Source organism: Drosophila sechellia, chromosome 3R (genome assembly GCF_004382195.2).
Source record: "Drosophila sechellia strain sech25 chromosome 3R, ASM438219v1, whole genome shotgun sequence".
Taxonomy (NCBI): domain Eukaryota; kingdom Metazoa; phylum Arthropoda; class Insecta; order Diptera; family Drosophilidae; genus Drosophila; species Drosophila sechellia.
The window spans coordinates 18,620,834-18,645,378 of record NC_045952.1 but is presented as its reverse complement, the minus strand read 5'-3'; the positions used below and the strand labels follow the sequence as shown (position 1 = coordinate 18,645,378).

The window sequence follows — 24,545 nt, the reverse complement described above, 5'->3', positions numbered from 1 at the left end:
ACTCACAATGACTTTTAATAGTTTCCAAACAATAATTCATCATTAAAAAAAAAAAATAATATAGAAATAAACTTATTTTGGGCACTTCCACAGTTATAAACGTTATTCTTGTTGAAGCAGTGGCCATCTCTAACTCTCGATTAAATTCCCATGCAATACGGTCATACCACCCTTTCCTCAAGCAACGGTTTATTTCTCTTGGTGGCAAATTTGAAAATATTTTAAAGTTATGCCATGAATTAAGCATCAAAACAAAAAGCTCATGGATCTTACTGTCACACTCTGAGCCTTTGGAACTACGCTTTAGTTTAGTTTCGGACACCACTCAAAATTTCGAAATAGCCCAAAATGCCGGCGAGGTGCGGTTGCTTGAAGAAGGAGGCTCGCGTTCATGTCATCTACGTGGGTGGAACCATCGGAATGATCCGCAACGAGTCCGGAGGTGGGTATATCGATGGGTCTAGTCCTTGTACCAATCAATCGTTTCCCATCAGTACTGCACACCGAGCCCAAGGTGCTGGCTCGGCAGCTTCAAGAGTTTCCCAGCTGCCACGACAGGAATTACACCAGCAAGGATAATGATGGTCCCATGATGGTGCTACCCGCAGTGTCTGGAGCTCCGTATAGAGTCCTTTACGATTTGATTGAGTTCTGCCCACTTATGGACTCCAGCTGCATGGGCTTCTGCGACTGGAAGCGCATTGCCAACGAAGTGGGAGTAAGTTGAGCCTCTAGGATTATTATGTTAATCTAAAATATGCTATTAATTTTTTGCGCAGAAGACATACAAGTCCTACGACGGCTTTGTGATCCTCCATGGAACGGATACCTTAGCATACTCCGCCTCGGCACTGGCGTTCATGCTGGAGAGCCTGAACAAACCCGTGGTATTCACTGGGGCACAGATTCCGATCTTTGAAGCCCGCAGCGATGGGCGGGAAAACTTCTTGGGCGCACTTCTCATAGCAGGCAATTACAATATACCCGAGGTGCTGGTATTCTTCGGCAACAAGATTCTACGTGGCTGTCGCTCCACGAAGCTCAGTTCCGACTCCTTTCACGCACTGGACTCACCAAATTTTGCCCCATTGGGTCGGGCGAGTGTCAACATTGAGATAAACAGCCGCCAAATCTTTCGACCGTGCAATATTAAACCATTTTCACTTCATTCGGAACTCGAAAAGAACGTGGCGCTGCTGCGAATTTACCCGGGAATGAGTGCCAGTGTGGTCCAGGCAATCCTGAAGGAGCCAACGAAAGGTGTGGTCCTCCAGACCTTTGGAGCCGGCAATTTTCCGGTTAATCGTGAGGACTTGATGGACGAACTGAGGGAGGCGGTTCACAGAGGCGTTATTATTGTCAACATCACGCAGTGCTCGGCGGGCATGGTGGCCAACATTTACGAGACAAGCCAGGGCCTGATGGAAGTGGGCGTAATTCCCGGCTACGATATGACTCAGGAGGCCGCCTTTACCAAGCTGGCCTATGTGCTGTCCAAGCCGGAGTGGGACATTCCCAACAAGAAGAAGGTGATGCTACTAAGTTTGCGCGGCGAGCTGACCACCAATAAGGTTGCCAAGATTAACGATATTGATCTGATCGAGGGCGTGGCCCGCACATTGCACATGTCGACGGCGATGGAACGGCAGCAGATGTGCGCCACATTCTATCCCGCTTTGGTGGCGGCCGCGGTCACCGAAGGTGATGTCCACAAGTTGGGAGATCTCAAGCAGTACGGCGCCAATCTGTGCGACACCAACTGCGATGGTCGCTCCGCCATGCACCTGGCCTGCTTCCTGGGCAAACTGAACTGTGTTTGCTTCCTGATTTCCGCCGGTTGTCCGGTAAATGTCCACGATCGATTCAACCGCACGCCATTGCACGAGGCCATCGACACGGACAACCATGATATAATCAAGGCGCTGCTCAAGAACGGTGCCAAGCTAAACGATCAGCCGCTGGTCCAGGCGGAGCTACTGCGTGCCCTTACCGAACGGGGCAAGATCAAGCGATTGGAGTCATTTCGGCTGGCCGGAGCCAATCTCACGCTGGCCGATCGGACTGGACGAACGGCTCTGCACTACGCCTGCCAGTTGGGCAATCACGAGGTGGTGGACTATCTGCTGCCGCACTACGAGAATCCCTACATCAAGGATGAGCTGGGCATGTCGCCAATCGACTACGCCAAGGCTGCCAATCATGCCCACATCCTGACCCTGATGCGGTTCAAGGAGAAGGAGTTGGCCAAGCAAGATCCGTGTTCCTGCACGCAATAGAAGCACTATTATCTAAATTCCAAATTAAAAACGTAACTCAACCTCTTTTCTTATTTTTTTTTTGTCAAATTTCAAATATTAGCTTATACCTTGTGTATATAATATAAGTATGTATATTTAGTTGTTTGTCCAAGTCAAGGGCGACGTTATTAGCTTGCATAGGTAACACATTAAAATCAATTTCTACATAGTATAGTCGCACGTCGAGGACGCACTTAAATTTTTGTTAGTAAAACAATACAATCGGATGTTCGTATATTTCATATAGTTGAATATAGAATATAGTATGCAGTATTTATGTGGTTATTTGATCCGTACAGCAATAAATGGCCTACGAAGGTGAACCGTTGCGGAAAACACGGGCAAACAAATATACATAAAATGTAAGGCAATAAAAACAAAATACTTAATTCACACACGCAGTTATCGGATAATGTCATCTATGCCATAGTTATGGGGTTTGCGTTCACTTACATCTAGGCTACTACAGACTTAAATTATAAAAATGATTCGCATAATTCGAATACTCGGCCCGAAGACAAACTAAATACTAAACTTTTCATCAACTTACTGGACTAAAATGACACATGGCTTGTTTCTATTTCTCGTTTAAGTTTGAGCTACAAATTTGTTCTACAACATTTAGACATGAAATATTGCTTGGTATTTTACGCTTGGTAAAAGGCTTTTGATTTTGTATCCTGTCCGTGTGCTGCATCCGTAGAATTCTCATGAATATATATGAATATATATATTTATAGTGTGCTGCTGTATAATTATGTTATGTGTTTACTATACTCGTAAATTCATAGGTTAGTTTGCTGAAGCATTTGCTGCCGCTAATCTAGTTTGTTGTTAATACTTAGAATTGCTTTCTTCGAATTGTTGTTAGTCAGGGGGCATCTTACTCGGTTCGCCTGTGTATGTGTATATCGCTTATGAATATATCTTATGGCTACAAGTAGTTTATGTTAATTGATGTACTTTTAAAATCTCTACTAATCTACATTACAAAATTGTTCTTCACTGGGTTTTTGAGAGGGCTCTTTTGCTCCTCCTTCGTTTACATTTCGACGTACAAACAAATGCATTGTGTATTAAAGGTGTTGCTCCTTTTTAGTTGTTGTTCATTCGTTGTGACATAAATGGGAAAAGTTTCTGTGGTTTTTGCATTGATTTATCCGTACCATGCTCAGTTAAAAAGTGAAAACTTTGCGTGTGAGTTCGTGTTAAACTAAATTGCACATTGAGTAAAATTTTGAACGCAAGAATAATTAGTTATTATTTACATACAATTAATTGTATTGTGTATAGTTTTTTGTTTTGCTTGTTGGGTTTGGGTTTCTTTCGAATATTTACAGCAACGCGTGAGATGTGCGAGAGATTTGAGAGCTTGGCCTTAACGACTTAAGATATAGCTATAGTTGGAACCGCGGATTAGCTGCCGTTGTGGGTACTCTAGTTGACCATCAGTGTGTGTGATTCCATGGGGGCTGCCGAGTCGTAGAGTGTGTCCGTGTCCTGAGTGGGTTCGCCCTGCAGTTGACACTGATTGGACAGGGTGCCAGCACCGCAGTCGCAAAAGAAACTGCAAGATATAAACAAATATATAATATTAATAAAATATAAAAATACAATGCATTAGTTCTTCGCTGCGCACTTACCGATCGTGTCGTATAAACTCGACGTCATGGCCAGCATGACAATTCTTAATGCAATTGACGCATATGGCGTTGCGGTCGGTTGTGTTGCAGGTCTGACAGCGGTAGAAGTCGTGCATGGGAAAGGAGGTGTAGCTGCTAATCTTGTACAGGCACTGCCCGCTGGATACGGCCTTCTCCACCTCGTCCTCGTTGTTGAAGATGTTGTTGCCCCGCGTTATGGGCTGAACGCCGCTGGCTAGGCACAGCCCACCGAACTTGTTCTTGAATATCTGATTATGCTCAAGCGTGGCGGTGGCATTGTTGGTTATCTCCACGCCCGCCGCCTGGCCATCGTAAATGCGATTCCGTCGCAGGATTGGGTGCGATTGTGTCGAGATGAGTACTCCGGCCTGTGTGTTGCGGAATATGTCGTTTTCCTCAAGGATGCCCTTGCCGCCGTTGAAAATGCAGATGCCGCCATCACGACCGTCATAGATCTTGTTGCGCTTTAGCGTCGGATTGGAGTCCGTTTTAATCCAAACACCGGCCATGGCATTGTCGAATATCTCATTCTGTTCCAACAAGCCCAGACCACCATTATACACCAGTACTCCACCATTCTGTCCGCCCCAGATCTTGTTGCCGCGTATTACCGGATTGCTGCCCGTGCGGATTTGCACTCCCGAGTACAGGTGGTTGAATATGTCATTGTCCTCTAGCTTTCCATGCCCGTTGTCGTAAAAGTAGACTCCCACCTGCTTTCCCGAATGTATTCGATTGCGTCGCAATACTGGAGTGCTCCCAGTGGTGATCCACACGCCAGCCAGTGTGTTGGAGTACACCTCGTTCTCCTCTATCAGCCCTTGACCCTTCTCGTGTACATATATGCCGCCGTGTTGGCCATGATGGATCTTGTTGTGCCGCACTATGGGATCACTATTGGTGCGAATTTGAATCCCTGCCAGAGCATTTCCATAAATGTTATTGTGTTCGATAAGACCTCGACCCTCGCCAAAGATGTACACTCCTCCTTGGTGTCCGTTGTAGATCTCGTTTTTGCGGATCGTTGGATTGCTGTTGGAGGTTATCCAGACACCTTGACGACAAAAAGCGTGTGTTAGATACCATTAATGATCTAGTCCTGGCTTTTTAGCTTACCTGCAAAGTTATTCGAATGAATGCGGTTCTCTATGAACTGACCAAGTCCGTTCTCGTGCACATAAATGCCGCCCGTTTGGCCATGATGTATTTCACACTTGACCACGGTAGGATTGGCTCCGGCCTTAACCTCGAAGCCAGCTATGCGGTTGTTGTGGATATCATTCTTCTCAAAGTAGCCCTAAGAATAGATATCAAACATTAAAATGGTTAACATTATGTTAATTTTATATTCCAAATAAATTACAATGAGTTGTGCTAATACAATTAGCTTCAGCTCACCATTCCATTTTCGAAGGTAAAGATGCCCACATCCCGACCGTGGTGTATGTGGTTCTCTCGCATAATCGGACTGGCGAAGTTCTTAACCCAAATGCCCGCCAGTGCGTTCCGGCTGATCTCGTTGTGCTCGTATGTTCCCTGGGCGTAGTCAGTGACGTAGAGACCTACATTTTCGCAGTCGCTGATATCGCAGTTTCGAATGACGGGATTGGCGTTGACCCCACCCACACAGACGGCAGCGCCCACCACCGAGGTAGAGCGAATGATGCAATTGTCCACAGTTGGGGAGCAGTTCTCGCCGATGTCCAGGCAGTAGTGCTTGTGATGCGATACTGTTGATGTGACTTCAGGCGAAAACTTGAGTGTGAGGTAACCGACGTAGGCGTACTTGGCGCCCTCTACAAACATCACAGTGGATCCGGCCTCCCGTTCCAGGATCACTGATTCGGCAACGTTGCCAGACGCTGCACCAACAAGTGCCACGTCCGAGTCGATGAACAAATATTCCCCCTTGTAATGACCAGCATGTAGGAATATCAATGGTCCGGGATGCTCGGTCGGAGCCACTTGCTCCTCATAGATGTTGACCAGTGCGTTAACGCTGGCACCACCGACTCCTGCTGACGCACTTGTGTTGGACAGTCCGGCGGATACCACATTGCCGGCCCCTGCACCGGCTGGCACAAAAACTCCTGCAGCCGCTCGCTCTTCTGGGTAATCCAGAGCCGCCTGAATGGTGTTGAAGAACACAATACTGCGGCCAGAGCTGCGACGCTCCTGGTAACCGGGACGCACATGCACACCGCGGTACAACTGGCGGAAGCTCTCTTTCCACGGATTAGCATACTCCGACTCTTCCGGCTTCTCAAATACGAACTTGCACAGTTCCGGGTTGAAGAGCGGCAGGTCGTACTCAAAGACAGACTGATAGAGTCGCTTCCACAGCTCCGTGTCGTTGGCAATGGTGTTAAAGCGCTTGCATACGAGCGCTAGGCGGCATAGGTCCTGTTCTATAAGATACGAGAAGATGGCCAGCAGTACCTCGTCGGGCAATTCATACTGAAGGTACTGGGCCGCCGTGGGCGCACAACCTGCACCGCCGGACGCTGCTGTTCCAGATCCGGCTGCTTCACCTGTGGCACCCGCAGACGGTCCCATCTCTCCGCCTTGTGTGTAGAGGCGTCGAGACCTTTTCCTCGCCGGCAGCATGTAGTTATTATCCTCGATGGCAGCGCCAACCGGCAGTGCTCCACAATGCTGTTGCGGCACCGAACTGTGTACATTGGGTGGCTGCGCCAGAGTGGCTCCAGTGGTGGGTGCATTGTTCACCGGAAAGGTGGCGCTGGTCGAGGGCGCCTGAACATTGGACGAGGAGCTCGAGGACGAGGCGGACGAAGACGACGAGCTAGAGGAGGAGGACGATGAGGAGCTGGATGGCGACGCACCCGGATTAACCAGCGGAGGTGAGCTGCTCGATGGTCCTACGAGTATTGCGGCAGCTGCTGCCACGGCGGAAGATGAGCTGGTGGGCCACTGCTCGTGGCTGCTGGCGGAGATCTTTCGGCGCAAGTCGTACGGGCTCTGGTGACTACTTCCGGCAGAAGCGGAGGCTGCAGCTGCTGCGGCGGCGGACGTGCTTGCCGTACTTGATCCGACTGTGGCGCAGGTGGACTTCGAAGTGGTGGTGGAGGAAGAGGCTCCTAGTGCCGGTGGCGTTGACTGGCTGGTGCCGGCGCCCGAACTCTCAGTGGTGTCCATCATTTGCAGGGCATTATAAAAGCTGCCAGAAAAGCCCGACGAAGCTGCTCCGCTGGATCCACTAGCTCCTTGGCCGCTGTCAAAGTACTCTGCAGAACTGGAGGCTCCTGCTGCAGTAGCTCCGGCAGCTGCTGCTGCCGCCGCTGCAGATCCGGATGTGGATGTGGCGCCACTGCTTCCGCTACTGCTGGCGTTGTTGTTGCCAACGCCACCACCACCGGAACTACCGGCGGCACTGCTGTTGGAACCGGATGCACTGGCTCCCACACCGGCGGCGGTCACGTTCTGCTGAAGCATGGGGTCCATTATGTTGCCCGTTGGCCGGTTGGGCATCGCTATCCGGTTGGCTCCTTTCCGGCGGGAGCGGCGCACGTAGGTGCGCGATGATGTGAATGAGGCGCTCGGCATCTTCGCTTCACCTGCCCAGCGATGATAAGTTTTCCGCGAGTTAATCAGACCCAAAGACTTTTGCGTTTGAGTTTTCACAGTTTTCCAACCCCATATGCACACACACTCACACTGGCATACACACACTGGCACATGCACATGCACAATTTGGCGACGACTTTTCGCTCTTTCTCTCGTTCCCCTCACTTCGCTTTCGATGTGGAGTGCCACCGATCGGTTCGGATTGGCTGGCTATATCCTTGGACCCTTTAATTGATTGTTAATTTAGCTACATTTGCTTAAGTTAATCCGTCTGCTGACTGCTCTTCTTATTGCTAGCGAGTGCATGTGTATGTGTGTGCGAGTGTGCCTTTTTCGGGGTTTCTATCCTTTGTCTCTCCTTTGTTTTGTTTTATTTGGTTAGAAGAGCACCGCTAGCGCACACGCTGGTCTGATCCGTCTCGCTCACTCATTGTTACTCCGTCTCCCCTTTAATTCGTCTTCGCAGCAGACACTCTGATTTCTTTTCGCTTATTTCGCGGCCCAAATAAAAACTTTTCACAATGCAAATACGCAAGTTCTATTCAATAGCTTTTGCACTTGACACAATTGAACACTATTATTCCGAAATTTCAGGAGCAAAACCACCTATACTCGGAGTTTTAATTTTAGCGTTCAGTGTGGCCGCTGCTCGACTGATGGTAAATACCAGCTAGCAAACGAAAAAAAACGACATCGCCTTAAAGTCGTTTGGTATTTTTAAACATCGTTTTTTTGAAATCGATTTTAATATCGATAAGATTGATATATTTAGGGCGCGGATTCAAATTCTACATGTCTATTTTAAATTATAATCCACATTTAAATTTATGCTTTTGTCGCGTTCCGCCGAATAGATCTTATCAATAGCAATAACAAATAAAGTTTATAGATTTAAATTGCTTGCATTAGGCAGCACTGATTTTGGGAGCGCGTGGTAAACAGCCAACATGCAACCAAGGACTTTAGCTGCTGCAAATCGACAATTAAGGCCGCGCCACGCCCCCTTTAGGTATAAGTTTCATTGTTCACCTGCTTGTCATTGCCGTTTTGCGCCATGTTTTGACTGCTTCATTGAACGAGTGCTCAACATTGAACTTCGCACACGCGATTGTATCGACTATGGAAAATTGAACTTAAATGTTTCTGTTACTGAACTTGTGACCCAAATGCCAAAAGGCACGTGTCAAATGTTAAGCATATTTTATATAAATAGCACTCTTTGGAGTTTGCTGTCCAGCTGGATTCCAATTATTAAACTCAAAAGTTACGAAAATCACAGGTAGTTTTGAAATAAAACTAATTAGAGATCAGAAATATATATATATATATATATATATATTTTTTTTTTTTTTGTTTCAATTTAATTGTGCATAATTCTTTGACACTCTCAATATATAAACAATTTGAAAAGGGTGAATCTTAGATTTTACTGTATTTGTTAACTTGTATAGTGGAAACTTGAGCCATACAGCTGCCCTAAAATGATTTGTTAAGCATTTGTTTATATTTTTCTCGACCTATTCGGTGTGTCCTCGTCCTCTCGTGGTTTTCCGTAATTTTTTCCGGTTTTCGCCGCTTAAACCAGCTTGTAGCTACGTTGTGTTGTTTTGGTCTGCGCTTTGTGGTGCCCATTTAGAGGACCTACTTCCTTTCCATTCCCTCACCCGGCGTGAATGATAGTGGCATACGCATCCCTTTGGTCCGACGCCCACCAAAAAGGGGGGGTGGGTGGCTTGACTATGTCCATATGTTCTCGGGGGCCTGGTGTCCTGTACTCCCCGGCATCCCCTCGCCGCTGACCTCAATAATAATTTCGTCTAATTGCTTCGTAATTATGCCGCGCACATGCTTTTCTTGATTCGCCCGTTGTTGGTAATTCACTTGGCCCCCACGGTTACCTTCCTATCTTCGCTGGTGCGTGCTCTCCTCTCCTTTGAGCTCTCGAGGATGTGGACGTGGATGTGGTGGCCTCAAGTGGGCGGTGGTCGGTGGCCTCTGGTGGGTGGAAGCGTTCGAGTCAACCATTTTCGCATATTATTATTTGTCTCCTTTGTTTTGCGCAATTTTTCGTCATTTGCTTCATTTTCTGTCATTAGAGGCATTTAACTTTTTGCTGTTTTGCCTCTTTTCCGATTTGCCTTCATTATTCAGGCAGCCGCCAGTTTTCGCATTTCGGATTCAGGCCGACGGAAAAACTGAGCAAATGGATTTTCCTGTGGTCAAGCTGAAAGCAGGGCAAAAGTGGACAATTAAATTATTATTGCAGCGATATTAAGTCGTATAAACAATATAGTATGTGGAACATAATAACGACTACCATGTTCTTTTAAAACTTTTCTCAATACTAACTTAAATTCAAATTCCCCTGAAATGTAAGAATTTTCTATATTTGCTTCCATTTTAAGTGCAACTCATTTAGAAGCTGCTACCTTTAAGAAATTTCCCTTTCCATACGAATTTCTTTTGGGAAGTTGCAACCAAGGAGCGGATCAATGTGTGTCAATGGGCCTGTTGCCTCCAATTGAATCCACCTGTCCGCTGGCGGAGTGCCGAGCTGCATGCCTGACATGCAGCAGGATATGCCAAGTCATTTAGATGGAATCGCTCACATTTTTAATGACAACTAATGCGAGTGCCCTGCACCATAACCACCACCACCACCACCACCCTTCGCCAACCTAGTTTTTGGGCCCGGCTTAATCACATTTCCAGGAGCTCTCTTTCGGGCACAAGTGTGTATGTCTAATGCGCAAAACTTTTAATTGAGTTTAAAATTGCATGAAGAACGGAATAACCGAAGGTCCTGTGCCAATGGAAATCGGCAAGCGTAATTAAACGCGAGTGCGTGTGCCATATATACACACATATATGCTCGCTGTTTTTGAAGTGTGTCGGTTTCAATCTCGGTAAATTGCCCATGAAATATTAACTCAACCATAATGAGACGCAATTTGCGTATCTTTCGCAGTTTGGCCAACGAAATTTGTGGCAGGCGTGTAAAATGCCACACATTTGTGCAAGACAAAGGTTGAACCATTTGAATTATAAATGCTGTGGTTTTATGTCTTCGACCTTTTTGCCACCTCCACGCACCTGATGCACCTGTCCGCTCAAAGTACAATGGGAAATTGGAAGCGCCATAATCCTGCTTATTCCGCGCTCAAAGGACACTTTCTGTGACCCAATTATGGCCATGAAATTGTAACACATTGAGGCCTTGCTGCACTCGCCCTCGCCTTCGTACATTCCCTGTAATCCAGTGCGGAATGAAAAATGACTCAATTTGCAATGGCCGGCACACAACAGCACACCTTATATGGGAACCCAATCCTCCCAATTGCCACATATAGTGGTGACCCATCCCATCCCATCCAGCACCGTCATTATTTTCATTTCCACCGCAGCCACAGCTGCTTAATAAGAAGTAATTCTACTTTCCACGCGGTTAGTTAGTGGAAAATGACTTGGCTTATGGGTGGAAATTCCCCCCATTTTTCTTCGCATGCATGACAACAAAAAAAATCCAAGTGAAAAGGAAAACTGGCGAGAATTTTCCGACTGCCAGATATCCGCTATAGAGATTCACACCATGGTGCACCATGCACCATGCACCATGTCAAAAGTTGTTTAATTGGAATTCTCAGTGGCGTGAACACTACGTGCATACTCGGTACAATACAATGCGTATAAAACAATTTACAAGCGGCAGAATCGATGTTTTATTGCCATGCTGGCGATTTGCAGTTCAAGTGCAGCGCGAAACTTGAACTTTTGTCATAAAAGTTGAAATAGTTATACTGGGTGGAAAAAAACGGCTAAGTGTTTCTGGTTAAAAAAAAGAAAAACACAAATATTGTCTTATTGCCACTCAGGCTTAAGAATTGTCTATAGTATAGTATATATACTCTGAGTACTGTGTGTACTGAGCAAGTGCAAAATTAGAATTTATGTTAATGCCGCTCTTCTTTAATTCAATCGAAGCGCATTTGGTTGAGCATAAAAGACTGAACTCTGATTAGTTGCCAGTGAAACATTAGCTCGAGTGGAAGCGGATCGACTTTAGATTTTCGTTCAGAATGGCCGACTTACTCAATGGAACCCTGATCATTTCGGAGGATCCTGTCCGCCTGCCACTCATCGGAAGTCCATGGCCATCGCTGACCATCGTTTCGCTCTATCTGCTGTTCGTCTTGAAGTTGGGCAGGAAGTTCATGGAGAACCGAAAGCCCTACGATCTACGTGGAGTCATCAGGGCATACAACATTATGCAGATCGTCTACAACGGCGTTGTTCTGATAGCGGTATGTATATAGAACCCAGACGGTCATAGGTCACCGTTCTGCATAATCATTAATGTGACATAAATATCCGAGAACTTAATGAATTATCGTTATAAAAAATGCATAAGCTATCAGTATATAAAGGTAAATTAACATAGATATTATAACATAACATATAGATATAGACTTTGTTCTGTACTTACCACATCCTTTGCTTCCAGGGTCTTCACTTTTTGTTCGTCCTGAGGGCCTACGACCTGCGATGCATCACCAGACTGCCGCTGGATCACGAGCTGAAGAGCCGGGAAAGATGGCTGACCTACTCGTACTTCTTCAACAAGTTCATCGATCTGCTGGAGACTGTGTTCTTTGTGCTGCGCAAGAAGCATCGCCAGATATCCTTCCTGCACGTCTTCCACCACCTGGTGATGTCCTTCGGCGGTTACCTGCACATCACCTTCAACGGCTATGGAGGCACTCTCTTCCCATTGTGCCTGCTCAATGTGGCGGTCCATGTGATCATGTACGCCTACTACTACCTGTCCTCCGTCAGCAAGGATGTGCAGACGAGTCGGTGGAAGAAGTACATCACCATTGTCCAGCTGGTGCAGTTCCTCCTGGTGCTGGCGAACTTCAGCTACACCCTGATGCAGCCCAATTGCAATGCCTCGCGAACTGTGATATATTCTGGCATGTTCGTTTCGACGACCTTCATCCTGATGTTTGCCAACTTCTACATTCACAACTATATACTTAATGGAAGCAAACAGAAGCGCGCGTTGAAATCCGATTGAGGCCGCAAATCCTTTGATTATGATTGTGTGTGTTTCGCGATACCGAGTTACTAATAAACTAGCATTGGAGCACTCAGCACCAAGACTCTACTAACCGCCGTATCCACAGCTATCTAAGCACTAGCCCTGGCCAAGTTACTCGCTAGTCTTTTAATATCTTGCAGTCACTTAGCATATCCACGAGGTGCGGCACTTAAAAATCAAAGCGTGGATAGAGCGCTTCCCAAATTCCCATTTAAAATGCACACTACGGCATACGAATGCAAATGCTCCATTTATAGAACCATTATAACAATTTGTTTCAGTACAGTTCCCACTTTGTATTGCCGATTGAAATGCAGCTCTATAACTATAACTATATACAGCCATATCATTTCATACAATGTAACAGCTCAAGAGATACAAGGAATAAGTCTTACAATAAGTCCGCTTGGGGAACCTACAAAATGACCTTTGCATATACATAGCTCGAATTGGTGGTACCGTGGTATAATTTAATTCTCCAAAAAATTCAGTTCATTCTGTGCCACTTAAGGTGGAGAGCCGAATTTCTAAGTTGGATTTAGACACTATCGATCGCGCAACTCGATTAGATTCGCCATGTTCGCTCCGATAGATCCTGTAAAGATACCCGTTTTCAGCGATCCATGGGTCCCCATGGTCACGTTGAGTGGCTATCTGCTGTTTGTGCTCAAGCTGGGCCCCAAAATCATGGAGAACCGTAAACCCTTCCATTTGAGTGGCGTCATCAGGGTCTACAACATATTCCAGATCCTTTACAACGGTCTAATACTCGTTTTAGTAAGTATTTGAACTGGAGCTTCTGGACTTCTGCAGGTTCTGATGGCAGGATGCTACTTTTTCAGGGAATTCACTTCCTGTTTGTGCTGAAAGCCTACCAAATCAGCTGTATTGTCAGCCTGCCGATGGATCACAAATACAAGGATAGAGAGCGTTTGATTTGCATTTTGTACATGCTGAACAAATTCGTGGACCTTGTGGAAACGATATTCTTCGTGCTCCGCAAGAAGGACAGACAGATATCCTTCCTGCACGTCTTCCATCATTTTGCGATGGCATTTCTGGGATATCTGTACTACTACTTCCACGGCTACGGTGGTGTTGCCTTTCCACAGTGCCTGCTAAACACCGCCGTCCATGTGATTATGTACGCCTACTACTACCTATCCTCGATCAGCCAGGAGCTGCAGCGAAGTCTCTGGTGGAAGAAGTACATCACCATTGCCCAGCTGGTTCAGTTCGGCATAATCCTGCTCCACTGTACCATCACGCTGGCACAGCCAGACTGCGCAGTCAACAGACCTTTGACCTACGGATGCGGATCGCTGTCAGCGTTCTTTGCAGTGATATTTAGCCAATTTTATTTTCAAAACTATATAAAGCCAGGAAAGAAGTCATCTAAACAGTCAGCTATTCATTAAAATCTTTGAGATTAAAAAAATTAACTAAATTGAAACGAAATCATGAGTACACAGCCAAATTGATTGCCAAAACAACAATAGCCTATTTTTGAATATTTTAAATATTTTATAGGTTAAATAAATTTGAAAAAATTCTTTCTTTGAGTCAAACTATTTTTAAGGCAGTCTCAACACTGTCATGCAAAGGGTAGATATAAAAATAGCTAAAAATCGAATGCCAAAAGGGGGAACGCAGGCATGCGACTGCTAAGGGAACTGCACAATGCACGTTTAATGTCATTTAAAACGGCAATTACTCAGCACGCTCGGTGGCTCGGCTAGTTGGAGGCCCCCTTTCCGGGGGCCAAGGAAGGACGAAGGACGATGGGCTAAGGACGAAGGACCCGAAAAGCCAGTGCCCAGCCAGGAGCCACTGCACTTGGCTGCGGCTTCGCTTTAATGTTGCCGCATGGCCGCAATTATTCAGCTGGCACTTTGACTCTGATTCGCCGCATGCGATTCCTATGCAAATACGGCCGGCCACGGGTGACCCTTCCGGTGCCATAAATCGCCGGTGCTGGTGCCCAGGTCCAGGCCCGTTCCTAATATTCTAATTAAAAGCAGCATGGAATGTCCAGAGACGTGCTCGGTCCAAGTTCTGCGGAGCATGCAGATCACGTGCAAGGGGAATCCCCTCGATTCGGCAATGGAAACCACGAGTTGTCGAGATGTGGCCGGTGGGATTTATTCCGGACGGAGTCCAACTCCTTGACCTTCTCGACTGCATTTGAATTAACTGTCGATGCATTTGAATTCATCTATTATTCAAACGGCGCATATGCAAATTGTCGAGTACACTCAGAAAAACTTATGATGTGTCATATTATAATTCAAATTAAATTTAAATAATAATAAAAAACAGGATCGAAGTTGGGAATTTTATAAAAATTATTTATGAAAGTTGGAAAGACAATCTTCAATCCTATGCACCCCAATAGTTGTGCACACACGAATTACCAGTTTTTGATCACAGTGTAGCAGATGCATTCAGTTTACCTTGCCCTTGGACTTGACCTCTTTCGGTCGAATGTAGGTCTTTATGTAGAACTTGGTGAACATCAGAAACATGAAGGCGCTGGCCGAACTTATGACGTAGATGACACCCCGCGACGCCGAGCAGTTGGGCTGGAAGTAGGTGTACATGCAGTGCAGGAACATCATGAGGAACTGCACCAGCTGGCCCAGGGTGAGGTACTTCTTCCACCAGAGGCTCTCCTGCACATTCTCGCTCTGCGATGAGGCGTAGTAGTAGCCGTACATGACGATGTGCACCAGGACATTGAACATGCAGATCAGGAAGACATGGCCACCGAAACCGTAGAACCGGATCAGCATGTGCGAGGTGAAGACCATGAAGACGTGATGGAACACATGGAGGAACGTGATCTGGCGCTGCTTCTTGCGCAGCACAAAGAATATGGTGTCCATCAGGTCGAGCACCTTGTTCAGATGGTACAAGTACGACAGTGTCCTTTCCGTGGACTTTAGTTCATGATCCTGCGGCAGGACCTGCATGCAGTTCAGGTTGTACGGCTTCAGCACGAATAACAGGTGGATGCCCTGGGTAATACGGAGAAGTCCATTAAAAACGATTGAAAAACTCTGTTCATCGATATCCTTTGACTTACGTACCCCCACAAAAATCACCGAATTGAACAGGACTTGTCCGATGTTGTAGAACTTGAGCACACCTCGCAGCTGGAGTGCCTCATGCTTGTCCATCAGCTTCCTGCCCAGCTTCAGCACAAACAGTAGATACACCGTGATGATGATCACCGAGGTGCGGATACTGCCCGCCAGCGGCAGCTGGACAGGATCGGCGAAGGGCTTATCGAACACCTCGAACATTTTCGCGCACGACTTACCGGATGACTTGACTTTTACCTTCTGTGCTTTCTTTCTTGCCCGATAGCCAATATACTAATACCTATGTATTTGCTAATTACATTAGTGCAAATTTCCGGTATGTTTAACCCACTATCAACCTTCAACTTGAATACTTAAAGCTTTGCAAATCGAGCTAAATATAAGTAAAAGTTCAACTATGTTTTTATTTTCCACATTTTTTTAATCAGCAGAGCCATTATTTAGAAAATGGTTCCTTTTGACATTATTGTCAATCCAAAAAAAAAGTGTTCTACATTTATATAAAATTGGCGAGACCCAATTAAAAGGGTGTTTTGCATATTTAATAGTATTCAATAGCAGTCCAGTGAATAGAAAGTTCTGGAAACCAACAAATATATTCCATTGGTCTATGTATAATATATATCTATGTATAATATATGATACATATAAAACAAATTTATTTGTCATACCAAAAGCATTTAAAAATGACATTGATTAATATAAGGAACAGTGATATTATATCTTAATTAGGTTTGCTCATCGTCCCACCCGGGGAGTTGGTTTTCTTGGGAAGAATGTAGGTGCGGACGTAAAAGTTGCTGAATAGAATTATAAATACTACAGAGATCAGTGAGCCCCAAGTTGCCGATAATCGGGATGTTTGGCAATCAGCTTGCCGGAGGATATAGACGCTGTGCGAGAATACGATAACGAACTGGACAAGCTGGACGACTGTGATGTACTTCTTCCACCAGAGATCGCCACCCGAGTTCCGATTGAGGGAGGATTGGTAGTAGTAGGTGTACATCATGGTGTGCACCACCACGTTGATGGTGACCAAGAAGAGCCCATGGCCGCCGTATCCATAATAATACAGGTACAAGAAGCTTACGTACACCATGTATACGTGGTGGAAGACGTGCAGGAAGGATATCTGGCGATACTTCTTTCTGAGTATAAAGAACACCGTCTCCAGCAGATCCATGATCTTGTTGAAGAAGTAGGAGTAGCTGACCCAGCGCTCCCAGTTCTTGTACTCATGATCCAACGGCAGATTGGCGATGCAACTGAAGTTATAGTTGCCAGGACCCAGCATGAAGTGCACACACTTTAAATGTGCAGATAAATATAATAAATATTAATATATTTTTGTTAAACTAAGAGAATTACTTACAAAGATTAGCATAATGACATTGTATGCGATCTGCACGATGTTGTAGATCTTGATAGCGCTATCCAGATTGTAGGGCTTTCGATTCTGCATAAACCATGGACCCACAAGTTTTATGAACACTAGGTAGATTCCAAGGATGGTCAGCACGGGCCACTGGCTGCCGGTCAAGGGAAGACGCACAGGATCCGGCGGCGATCGATTCAGGAAGTCCAGCATATGGGCAATCATGTCGGATATCTAAGTGTTATCGACGTCGGTGGAACAGCGACTGATATATACATTATTTAAATGGACTGCGGCCGAGAACTGAAATGGTAATCTGCTCGTTTTCGAGGCTGATTTAAGTGTCAGCTTCTATTATACAAATACCTACATACGTAAGCAAAACCTATTACGCCGACCATATAAGAGGGTATAGCGGTCTCCTGGTTACGAAAGGTAAAATAATGGCATTCGTATATAGCTCTTAATGTAGTCCAATCTTTAATGCAGTCCAGTTTTTAATGCCTCTTGACGTAATAACTTTAACGTATTCTAAGATCAATAGATGTTATATAATTCTACACGTGTCACTCCTAATGAAGTCTACCTACACTTTGATATTTAAATTATAAAATTTATAATTTCGTAGAAATAGCATACAATTTCGGGCTTGTAGCTTGTGTTTTTCCACTTTTTCCATCATAATATCCATCCGACTATCAGTCATTACCACTAAATAAATATACAATTCAAATACATCTTTATGTTTTTTATTAACTCTAAAATTAAAATAGGTTTCTCAATAGAGATCTAAATGCTTCACAGAACAAATCTGATGACTGGCTCTATCTTAGATGTTTTTCTGTTTCGTTTTCTTGGGTCGAATATAGGCACGAAAATAGAAGTTACTAAATAAGATGATGAACACAACGGAAATGCTGCCGGCACAGGTCGCCGAGAAGCGGGCAGATGGACAGTCCGGTTGCTTCAGGGTGTAGATGCTGTGCCCCAGAACGATTCCGAACTGGATGAGCTGAACGATGGTGATGTACTTCTTCCACCACAGATCGCCCTTTGAGTCGCGATTGAGCGACGACTGATAGTAGTAGCTGTACATCATGATGTGCACGACGACGTTGAAGAAGCACATGAAGAACCCATGGCCACCGTATCCGTAGTAGTACAGATACATGAAGCTGAAGTACAGCATGTACATGTGATGGAAGACGTGCAGGAAGGATATCTGGCGATCCTTCTTCCGCAGCACAAAGAAGACCGTCTCCAGCAGATCGAGCAGCTTGTTGAAGAAGTACGAGTATGTGAGCCAGCGCTCCCAGGTCTTGTACTCATGATCCGGCGGCAGGTTCTTGATGCACCTAAAGTTATAGTCACCGGGTCCCAGCATAAAGTGAACAGCCTGTAAAGTGGGATTTCTATAATAAACCATACGTGATGGTTGATATTTTTTGGGGGGGAAACTCACAAAAAAGCACATGATGACATTGTACACGATCTGCATGATGTTGTAGGCCTTTATCAGACCGCGAAGGTCAAAGGGCTTACGATGCCGCATGATCTTTGGACCCACTATCTTCACGAAGAGCAGATAGGTGGCCAATACCATTAGGACGGGCTTGTGGCTGGCTAGGAGTGGCAGGCGCACAGGATCGGGTGGGGACTTGCCCAAAAAGTCCACTAGATCACCCAACATTGCGATTGTGTGTGCTTTCCGTGGATAGTTGGAAACGCGACTAATTTTATTGTGGTCTATAAGCTTCGATTAACACGCTTAATTAGTATGTTAATTTAGGCGTAAGTACGACAAGTAGGGTTTACCAATACTCGAAGCATGCGACAGATGCATGATTTGTGTTTATATACCCTATAAATTTGAAGAGCCTGAGGAGACAGACAGTGAAAATATCCATGAAAACTGGATTCCCCTTGGCTTTAAATCAATACCAATAATGCAAAACTTTCCACGGACCTTCGCAACTTTAAACATGATTATGGAAATTCCATTGAAAGTTTAATGGGCTACCGGGAAATGTTCGAAAATCACGCACATGCGAAACGCAAGCGTTACAAAAAGATGGGCGGCCATTTTCGTATCGCATCGGGTTACGCAGTGGGCGTGGACAAACTGCAACTGCAGCAACTACCATACAAAGCGGATGCGAAAATGGGACACAAACAAATACCGCCACATCACGCACATCCGGTGCAACAAAAGTGGCAACAGCCAAAACAAATTTAGAACTAAATACGGGTTGTGTCGGCATCTAGTGCACTTATTTAAATGCAATAGTGGGTTTTAACACAATGTACATAAAGATTTCACTATGTCGATAACAACTTGGAAGGAGTCTACCAAATTCGTTGTGTTTTTTATTGAGCGCTTCGATAAATGGAAATGTCGCTGGCTTATAAAAATGAAAAATCAGGCCAAGAACAAATCACTCGTTGTCGGCTGTCTCACTAACAGCCACATACTTGCGATTCTTAATTACCACAGTTTGCATGAGTAAAGGTGTGACCTTCGGAATCCGATGCACCTTGGGTGGATCGATTACACGCAGATTGTAGCTTTGGAGAGGGCGCATCATCTGTTCCTTCTTCTCAGTTTCCAGATCAACTGCTTTCTTGGCTATCCCTTCGCTTTTATCCTCGCAGGTGATCCCTTTTATTTTCGCCTGCTTGGCAGCTTCATTCTTTTTACGATTCTCAGCTTCAATCTGCTTTTTTTCCTGAAACGTGCTCTTAAAGCAAATCTGCAAAATTTAACATGAGTTTACAATTTCCACATAACTAGTCACTCTGGCTTTCATACTGGGCACACGTAGATTAGCTTTAAGGTCACAGGATCCTTTGCCATCTTCCTGGTTCTCACGTTGCACATAGAACAGGCGCAAAAAGGTGCCATTTTTAAATTAATTTTCTATAATAATCAAGCAAGTTGCACCACGTGACGAATAGTAGGACCTTGTGCAGCTAAATGTTTTTTTGGCAGTGACAGCATTGTTTTGGCCATTTTCGATAAGCCAATTAATTTTGGTATTTCATGTATGTATGTATATGCCAGGGCTGAGGACTTTAAACTTAAAAATCCGAATGCATCCCTGGGAATTTTATCAACATTCATTAGCATTCGTTGCCAAATTGCTCAACTTTTTAAGTGCTTTGATTTGCATTGCATTGTGAGTGGAAAGTGGAAAGTGGACATGAATGTGGATGTGGGGGCAGTGGGTATATATAGCGCTGGCTTGGCAACTGCACCCAGTTTTCAAGAGCATCTGCATCCGAAGTTGAGAGCTGATACCGAACCCTGTAGCCTGTGTAAACGACCTTTGATGTGGGCCTGGTTGGTTGGTTGGTTGGTTGGTTGGCCGTTGGTTTAGTCTCGACTCGTATTCGCATTAACGCCATCAGGCCAATTTGGCACTTTGCCCTGGCCCCGAAAAGGCGCGCACGGAGAACTTTCACAAACAAAGGTAACAAACGGCGTCAGGATGTTGCAATAGCTCTTCTGCTGCGCCACCACCTCGAAAGCCGCCCGAGAAGCAGCCAAGAGTCACCCAACTGCCGCGCTCCTCCTGGCCGTTCCACTCCATGCCACTCACATGCCAATGCCCGTGTAAATAAAAGTCAAGTGAGGAAAACAAATAAATTAGAAGCGCATCCTCCGCTCGTTGGCAACGGGCATTTCTCTTCGTTATTGCGCGACTGCCTTTAATTACGACACCAGGCGGCTGAAAGGAGCTGGAGCTGCTGTTGCAAGGTCCTGCCCGGGGATTCCCCCACTTTCACCAATTTCCACTTTCCAGTGCCCCCACGTTTGCCCACTGCCACCTCGTGCTCCGTGCTCCGCCGCAGCGCAGCATCCTCAATTTATGTTTATTTGAAAGCTGTTGCACTTGACTAATGTCCTCTCCGTCTGGCCTCTCATCCTGCCACTTAGCAGGATGCGGCGACATTCGCAGACTCTTGGACTTTGGCCATCTGGTATTTAAGCCATCAAATCACATCATTTGGGCCAGGAGGCTGTTCAGGATGAGCAAGTGGTTACCAAGATGTGAAGTAAGACAAGGTAATTCTTATTGAATTTTACTATGTTATAAAACATTTGTTTAATATTATATATAATTTTGTACATAGGACGACTGTACCCCAAACGACTCCATCAATAAAGAAATCGATCTATTGATCCACAATACAAGTGGATCCCTTGCCCTGGACTTCCCGGAATAAATTCGATTGTAATTGACGGCGCATTTGATTTATTAGTTTTCTCATTAAACAAATTGTTGAACAATGCCGAGCCAAGAACAATACACTGTGCGACATTCCATGCCACATGCACCCATACTACATACTACTCTCTCGCCCAGCACTTGCGTTTATTTATGTAGATTGATGGTCATTCGTGTAAACACATCCATTGACGTAAATTTGAATAAACATTTTCATTAGCAAAATGCCCATGAGCCCCCGGAGACAGTCGGAGCTTGATATCTGATGGGCAATGGACGATGGACGATGGTAATGATGACCTGGCAATCACATTTGCTCAATTGGATTCGACTTGGTCGCTGCCCGGATTTTGGGTAATTTATTACACCGGCTAAGAGTGCCAATTACAAGGCATCCGATTCAATCCTTTCCACGATTCCCTGGCCAGCAATTGACCTTTTGTCAAATTGGTAATGGCCCATTATCACATAATCATAAACACAAACAGCTGTCAGTATTTGGACAATTTCTAAATTTAAAACATGTTAAGTTATGCACATTTTAAATTGCCTAAACATCAGTAGTTATTCTGCTAAGAAAAACATAGAAAATAGTTTACAATTTACCAAAAGGTATATAATTACTTTATTATATCACGTTATCAAAATGTATGTATGTATATTTCTAAGAAATATTTGTACTTTCATTTGCATTAAAAGTGGATAGCAGCTACAAATTTTCTTTTCTATTTTCTGAAGAAACGGTGGGTATATCTGCAAGCAGGTCGATATTGTGCTGAAACTTCACCATGTCTTCATCCACGATATCCGGCACATTCCAATAGTCTTCATTGACTTCGTATTTGGGATTCTTGTCGAAGAAGGGACCGGTGAGTACGGAGAGCTGGAACTGCTGGCGAATCTTTTGGAACAGCTCCATTTTCTGTTGGCGCTGCAACCTCACCTCCGCAATCACGCGTTGGAACGTGGGGTCCATTTGGCTCTTATCCTGGGCAACCGAACGGCGAGCAAAGCTCACAAGGAGAGCCTTCGATTGGTCGACGGTCAGTCTCAGTCGGTCCATTGGTTTCTTTCCGGCCCAAACAGTGAAGCATCGGGCACACAGGCCAGTCGGGAAATGGTACACCAATCTGAAGCACATCTCACATTTGGTAATTTCCAGAAGAGGATTGCGGCGGAGTGGGTCCATTGTGTCAGTCACTGGAATATCTTTAGCAAATGCAACTCCCTTGGAAATGTGCTCTGTCACTCGATAGTCTTGTGAGCGTGCCACTTTTCTGCCTAACCTCAAAAAGGTTCGATAATAAATCTCTAAAAATAGGGTTAACACCTTTACAATGGATTCTTATTGGAATTTATGTGCCAATTGTTTTTGAATTCAAATCAAAAACTTGATCGACCGTTAAAATATATTTTTGGCACGGTTGTATTTTTTATAGTAATTTAGGGATATATACTATATGTTAAAGTGACGCAGTGCAATTATTGTGTAAATACAAATTCAATGCATTCCCCATCAAATAAATGAAATAAAAAAGTTGCTCCCGCCAGCAAGTGGTTTTCCACCCACTTTGTCAGGTGAATTCATCCACATTTATGAGCTGTACAAATCTGCAGCTCCCACAGCAAGGACTCCTTAAACCTTAACTCTTTTGACGGTCGTCGCTGCTCTCTTTTTTTCCTCCAGCTCAGAACGGAATTCGTTTAATTTCTTAAATTGAAATTATGGTAATTTCCTGCAGTCATGCGAACCTTTTCATACCCGTTCGTGTCTGGCCGGAACCAATGACGAGCGGGCCTGGGCCGGATGGAGGGGTCTCCATTTGCCGGCTGATGGCTGTTAGCTAACCGAAAGTCAAGTTCATAAATTTTAGGCCCACGGTGCGAGGAGAACTACCTGTCCAGGTTTTGGTGGTCGCACTCACTGCAGCAGCACGCCTCATGACTCAATCCGCCTGCCCCCCAATCCTCGTGCCCCTCTCCTGGCCCAGGCCATTTGCCTGACGCCTCCAATCCGAAGGTTGGAGCCCGGCTAATCGATAGCTCTCCATGGCGATGGACGGGGTGGGTGTTGATTTATAGCATTGCCGACGCACCGAAACTCGCTCCGGGATCCGACGAAAGTGACACATTAATGTGTTCAATTGAAGTGCCAACTACCTGCCGCTTTGCTCCTCCTCATCCGCAGCGCAGGTGGAGGAGGAGCAGCCAGGACAGTTGGAAACAAAAAGCGCCCCCGGTGCTCTGGCAGCTTGTTAAGCTCGTTGTTCTCTCAATTGCTCCGCCAAGTGGAGCCCTTCCTTCCAATTTGCGCATTTTCGAGCCATCAATCGCTGGGATACGGTATTCACTGGTGGCCAGGGTACAATGTCTTCATATGAGTTCATTAAAATGTAACACAACTCAATACTACAGATATTTAAATGAAATTAGGATTATACCAAATATTTCAATTTATCTAGACCATTTCTTTAGCTTAAGGTTAGATATTTGATGTATCCAAGTGTATACGAGGTTTCCACTGGCTACTAGTTACCTGTTGAGGAAACGCGTAGCCCGGGAGCTGCGTTCTTGTAGCGATTTGTGCTCGCAACTTTGTGGCAGCTTCCGGTATGAGGGACTCGCTTCCTGCCCCACTAATCGATGAAGGATCAACTGGGGCTTACGGTTATGACATCGTTCCCTTTCCCACCCTAAACTTTTTCCCACCCAATATGTTTTTAGTATTCCAGCACAGAGAACCGACCGCAGAGTTGGGCTAACTCAGTTTTCGGGTTGCGTAGGGCATACAACTTGAATCGAAGGCTGTGGCTGCTGTTTGCTGGATCCTGGTTTCTTCGTTCCTGGCTTCTGGTATCTGGCAGAAACCACGGCAGTTCCTTTTTTCCCATACGCGAACACAACAAACGCACCAGGCGATGGAAAATCAGTGGAGTGGGGGCAACGAGGGATTGTGGCATGGAGATTGTGTTTGCCAATGCTGCAGCTCAACTGTAAACATCATCTGGTGGCAAGGATGTGCGGATGAACTTTCCCATAAGGCGGGGAAATGAGCACAGAAACAAAATTCTGCGCGGGAAGGATATACTGGTGGAAAAAAGTTCTCGATGTTCTTAGAAAACTTTATCATTGAATTATGGAAACTGCAAATTCTCTGTTGAAAAATTTGAAATTGCGAAAATGGAGTCTT

At 45.3% G+C, this 24,545-nt stretch overlaps 9 protein-coding genes across 9 annotated transcripts; 3 read left to right on the top strand and 6 right to left on the bottom strand.

Moving 5' to 3' along the window:
• Positions 1 to 222: 222 nt before the first annotated feature.
• LOC6607028 (L-asparaginase) lies at positions 223 to 2,317 on the top strand. Its single transcript, XM_002031781.2, has 3 exons — positions 223 to 442; positions 495 to 718; positions 780 to 2,317. The coding sequence occupies exons 1-3, from the start codon at positions 349 to 351 to the stop codon at positions 2,274 to 2,276; spliced, it is 1,815 nt and encodes a 604-aa protein (XP_002031817.1). The 5' UTR covers positions 223 to 348; the 3' UTR covers positions 2,277 to 2,317.
• A 56-nt stretch (positions 2,318 to 2,373) lies between these two features.
• Positions 2,374 to 8,204, bottom strand: LOC6607027 (F-box only protein 11). The gene is made up of 4 exons (XM_002031780.2): positions 5,360 to 8,204; positions 5,078 to 5,258; positions 3,941 to 5,015; positions 2,374 to 3,864 (listed from the first exon to the last, which is right to left on the bottom strand). Exons 1-4 carry the CDS (start codon positions 7,523 to 7,525, stop codon positions 3,735 to 3,737), a joined length of 3,552 nt encoding a protein of 1,183 aa, XP_002031816.1. The 5' UTR covers positions 7,526 to 8,204; the 3' UTR covers positions 2,374 to 3,734.
• A 3,376-nt stretch (positions 8,205 to 11,580) lies between these two features.
• Positions 11,581 to 12,718, top strand: LOC6607026 (elongation of very long chain fatty acids protein F). Its single transcript, XM_002031779.2, has 2 exons — positions 11,581 to 11,847; positions 12,048 to 12,718. Exons 1-2 carry the CDS (start codon positions 11,623 to 11,625, stop codon positions 12,618 to 12,620), a joined length of 798 nt encoding a protein of 265 aa, XP_002031815.1. The 5' UTR covers positions 11,581 to 11,622; the 3' UTR covers positions 12,621 to 12,718.
• Positions 12,719 to 13,166: 448 nt separating this feature from the next.
• LOC6607025 (elongation of very long chain fatty acids protein F) lies at positions 13,167 to 14,102 on the top strand. Its single transcript, XM_002031778.2, has 2 exons — positions 13,167 to 13,421; positions 13,487 to 14,102. Exons 1-2 carry the CDS (start codon positions 13,221 to 13,223, stop codon positions 14,060 to 14,062), a joined length of 777 nt encoding a protein of 258 aa, XP_002031814.1. The 5' UTR covers positions 13,167 to 13,220; the 3' UTR covers positions 14,063 to 14,102.
• An 869-nt stretch (positions 14,103 to 14,971) lies between these two features.
• LOC6607024 (elongation of very long chain fatty acids protein F) lies at positions 14,972 to 16,004 on the bottom strand. The gene is made up of 2 exons (XM_002031777.2): positions 15,734 to 16,004; positions 14,972 to 15,661 (listed from the first exon to the last, which is right to left on the bottom strand). Exons 1-2 carry the CDS (start codon positions 15,947 to 15,949, stop codon positions 15,089 to 15,091), a joined length of 789 nt encoding a protein of 262 aa, XP_002031813.1. The 5' UTR covers positions 15,950 to 16,004; the 3' UTR covers positions 14,972 to 15,088.
• Positions 16,005 to 16,385: 381 nt separating this feature from the next.
• On the bottom strand, positions 16,386 to 17,399 carry LOC6607023 (elongation of very long chain fatty acids protein F). The gene is made up of 2 exons (XM_002031776.2): positions 17,124 to 17,399; positions 16,386 to 17,057 (listed from the first exon to the last, which is right to left on the bottom strand). Exons 1-2 carry the CDS (start codon positions 17,349 to 17,351, stop codon positions 16,473 to 16,475), a joined length of 813 nt encoding a protein of 270 aa, XP_002031812.1. The 5' UTR covers positions 17,352 to 17,399; the 3' UTR covers positions 16,386 to 16,472.
• A 460-nt stretch (positions 17,400 to 17,859) lies between these two features.
• LOC6607022 (elongation of very long chain fatty acids protein F) lies at positions 17,860 to 18,867 on the bottom strand. The gene is made up of 2 exons (XM_002031775.2): positions 18,589 to 18,867; positions 17,860 to 18,522 (listed from the first exon to the last, which is right to left on the bottom strand). Exons 1-2 carry the CDS (start codon positions 18,814 to 18,816, stop codon positions 17,956 to 17,958), a joined length of 795 nt encoding a protein of 264 aa, XP_002031811.2. The 5' UTR covers positions 18,817 to 18,867; the 3' UTR covers positions 17,860 to 17,955.
• Positions 18,868 to 19,455: 588 nt separating this feature from the next.
• LOC6607021 lies at positions 19,456 to 20,219 on the bottom strand. The gene is made up of 2 exons (XM_032721834.1): positions 19,936 to 20,219; positions 19,456 to 19,876 (listed from the first exon to the last, which is right to left on the bottom strand). Exons 1-2 carry the CDS (start codon positions 20,026 to 20,028, stop codon positions 19,562 to 19,564), a joined length of 408 nt encoding a protein of 135 aa, XP_032577725.1. The 5' UTR covers positions 20,029 to 20,219; the 3' UTR covers positions 19,456 to 19,561.
• Positions 20,220 to 21,993: 1,774 nt separating this feature from the next.
• On the bottom strand, positions 21,994 to 22,648 carry LOC6607020. The gene has a single exon (XM_002031773.2). The coding sequence runs from the start codon at positions 22,542 to 22,544 to the stop codon at positions 22,065 to 22,067; it is 480 nt and encodes a 159-aa protein (XP_002031809.1). The 5' UTR covers positions 22,545 to 22,648; the 3' UTR covers positions 21,994 to 22,064.
• Positions 22,649 to 24,545: the final 1,897 nt, after the last annotated feature.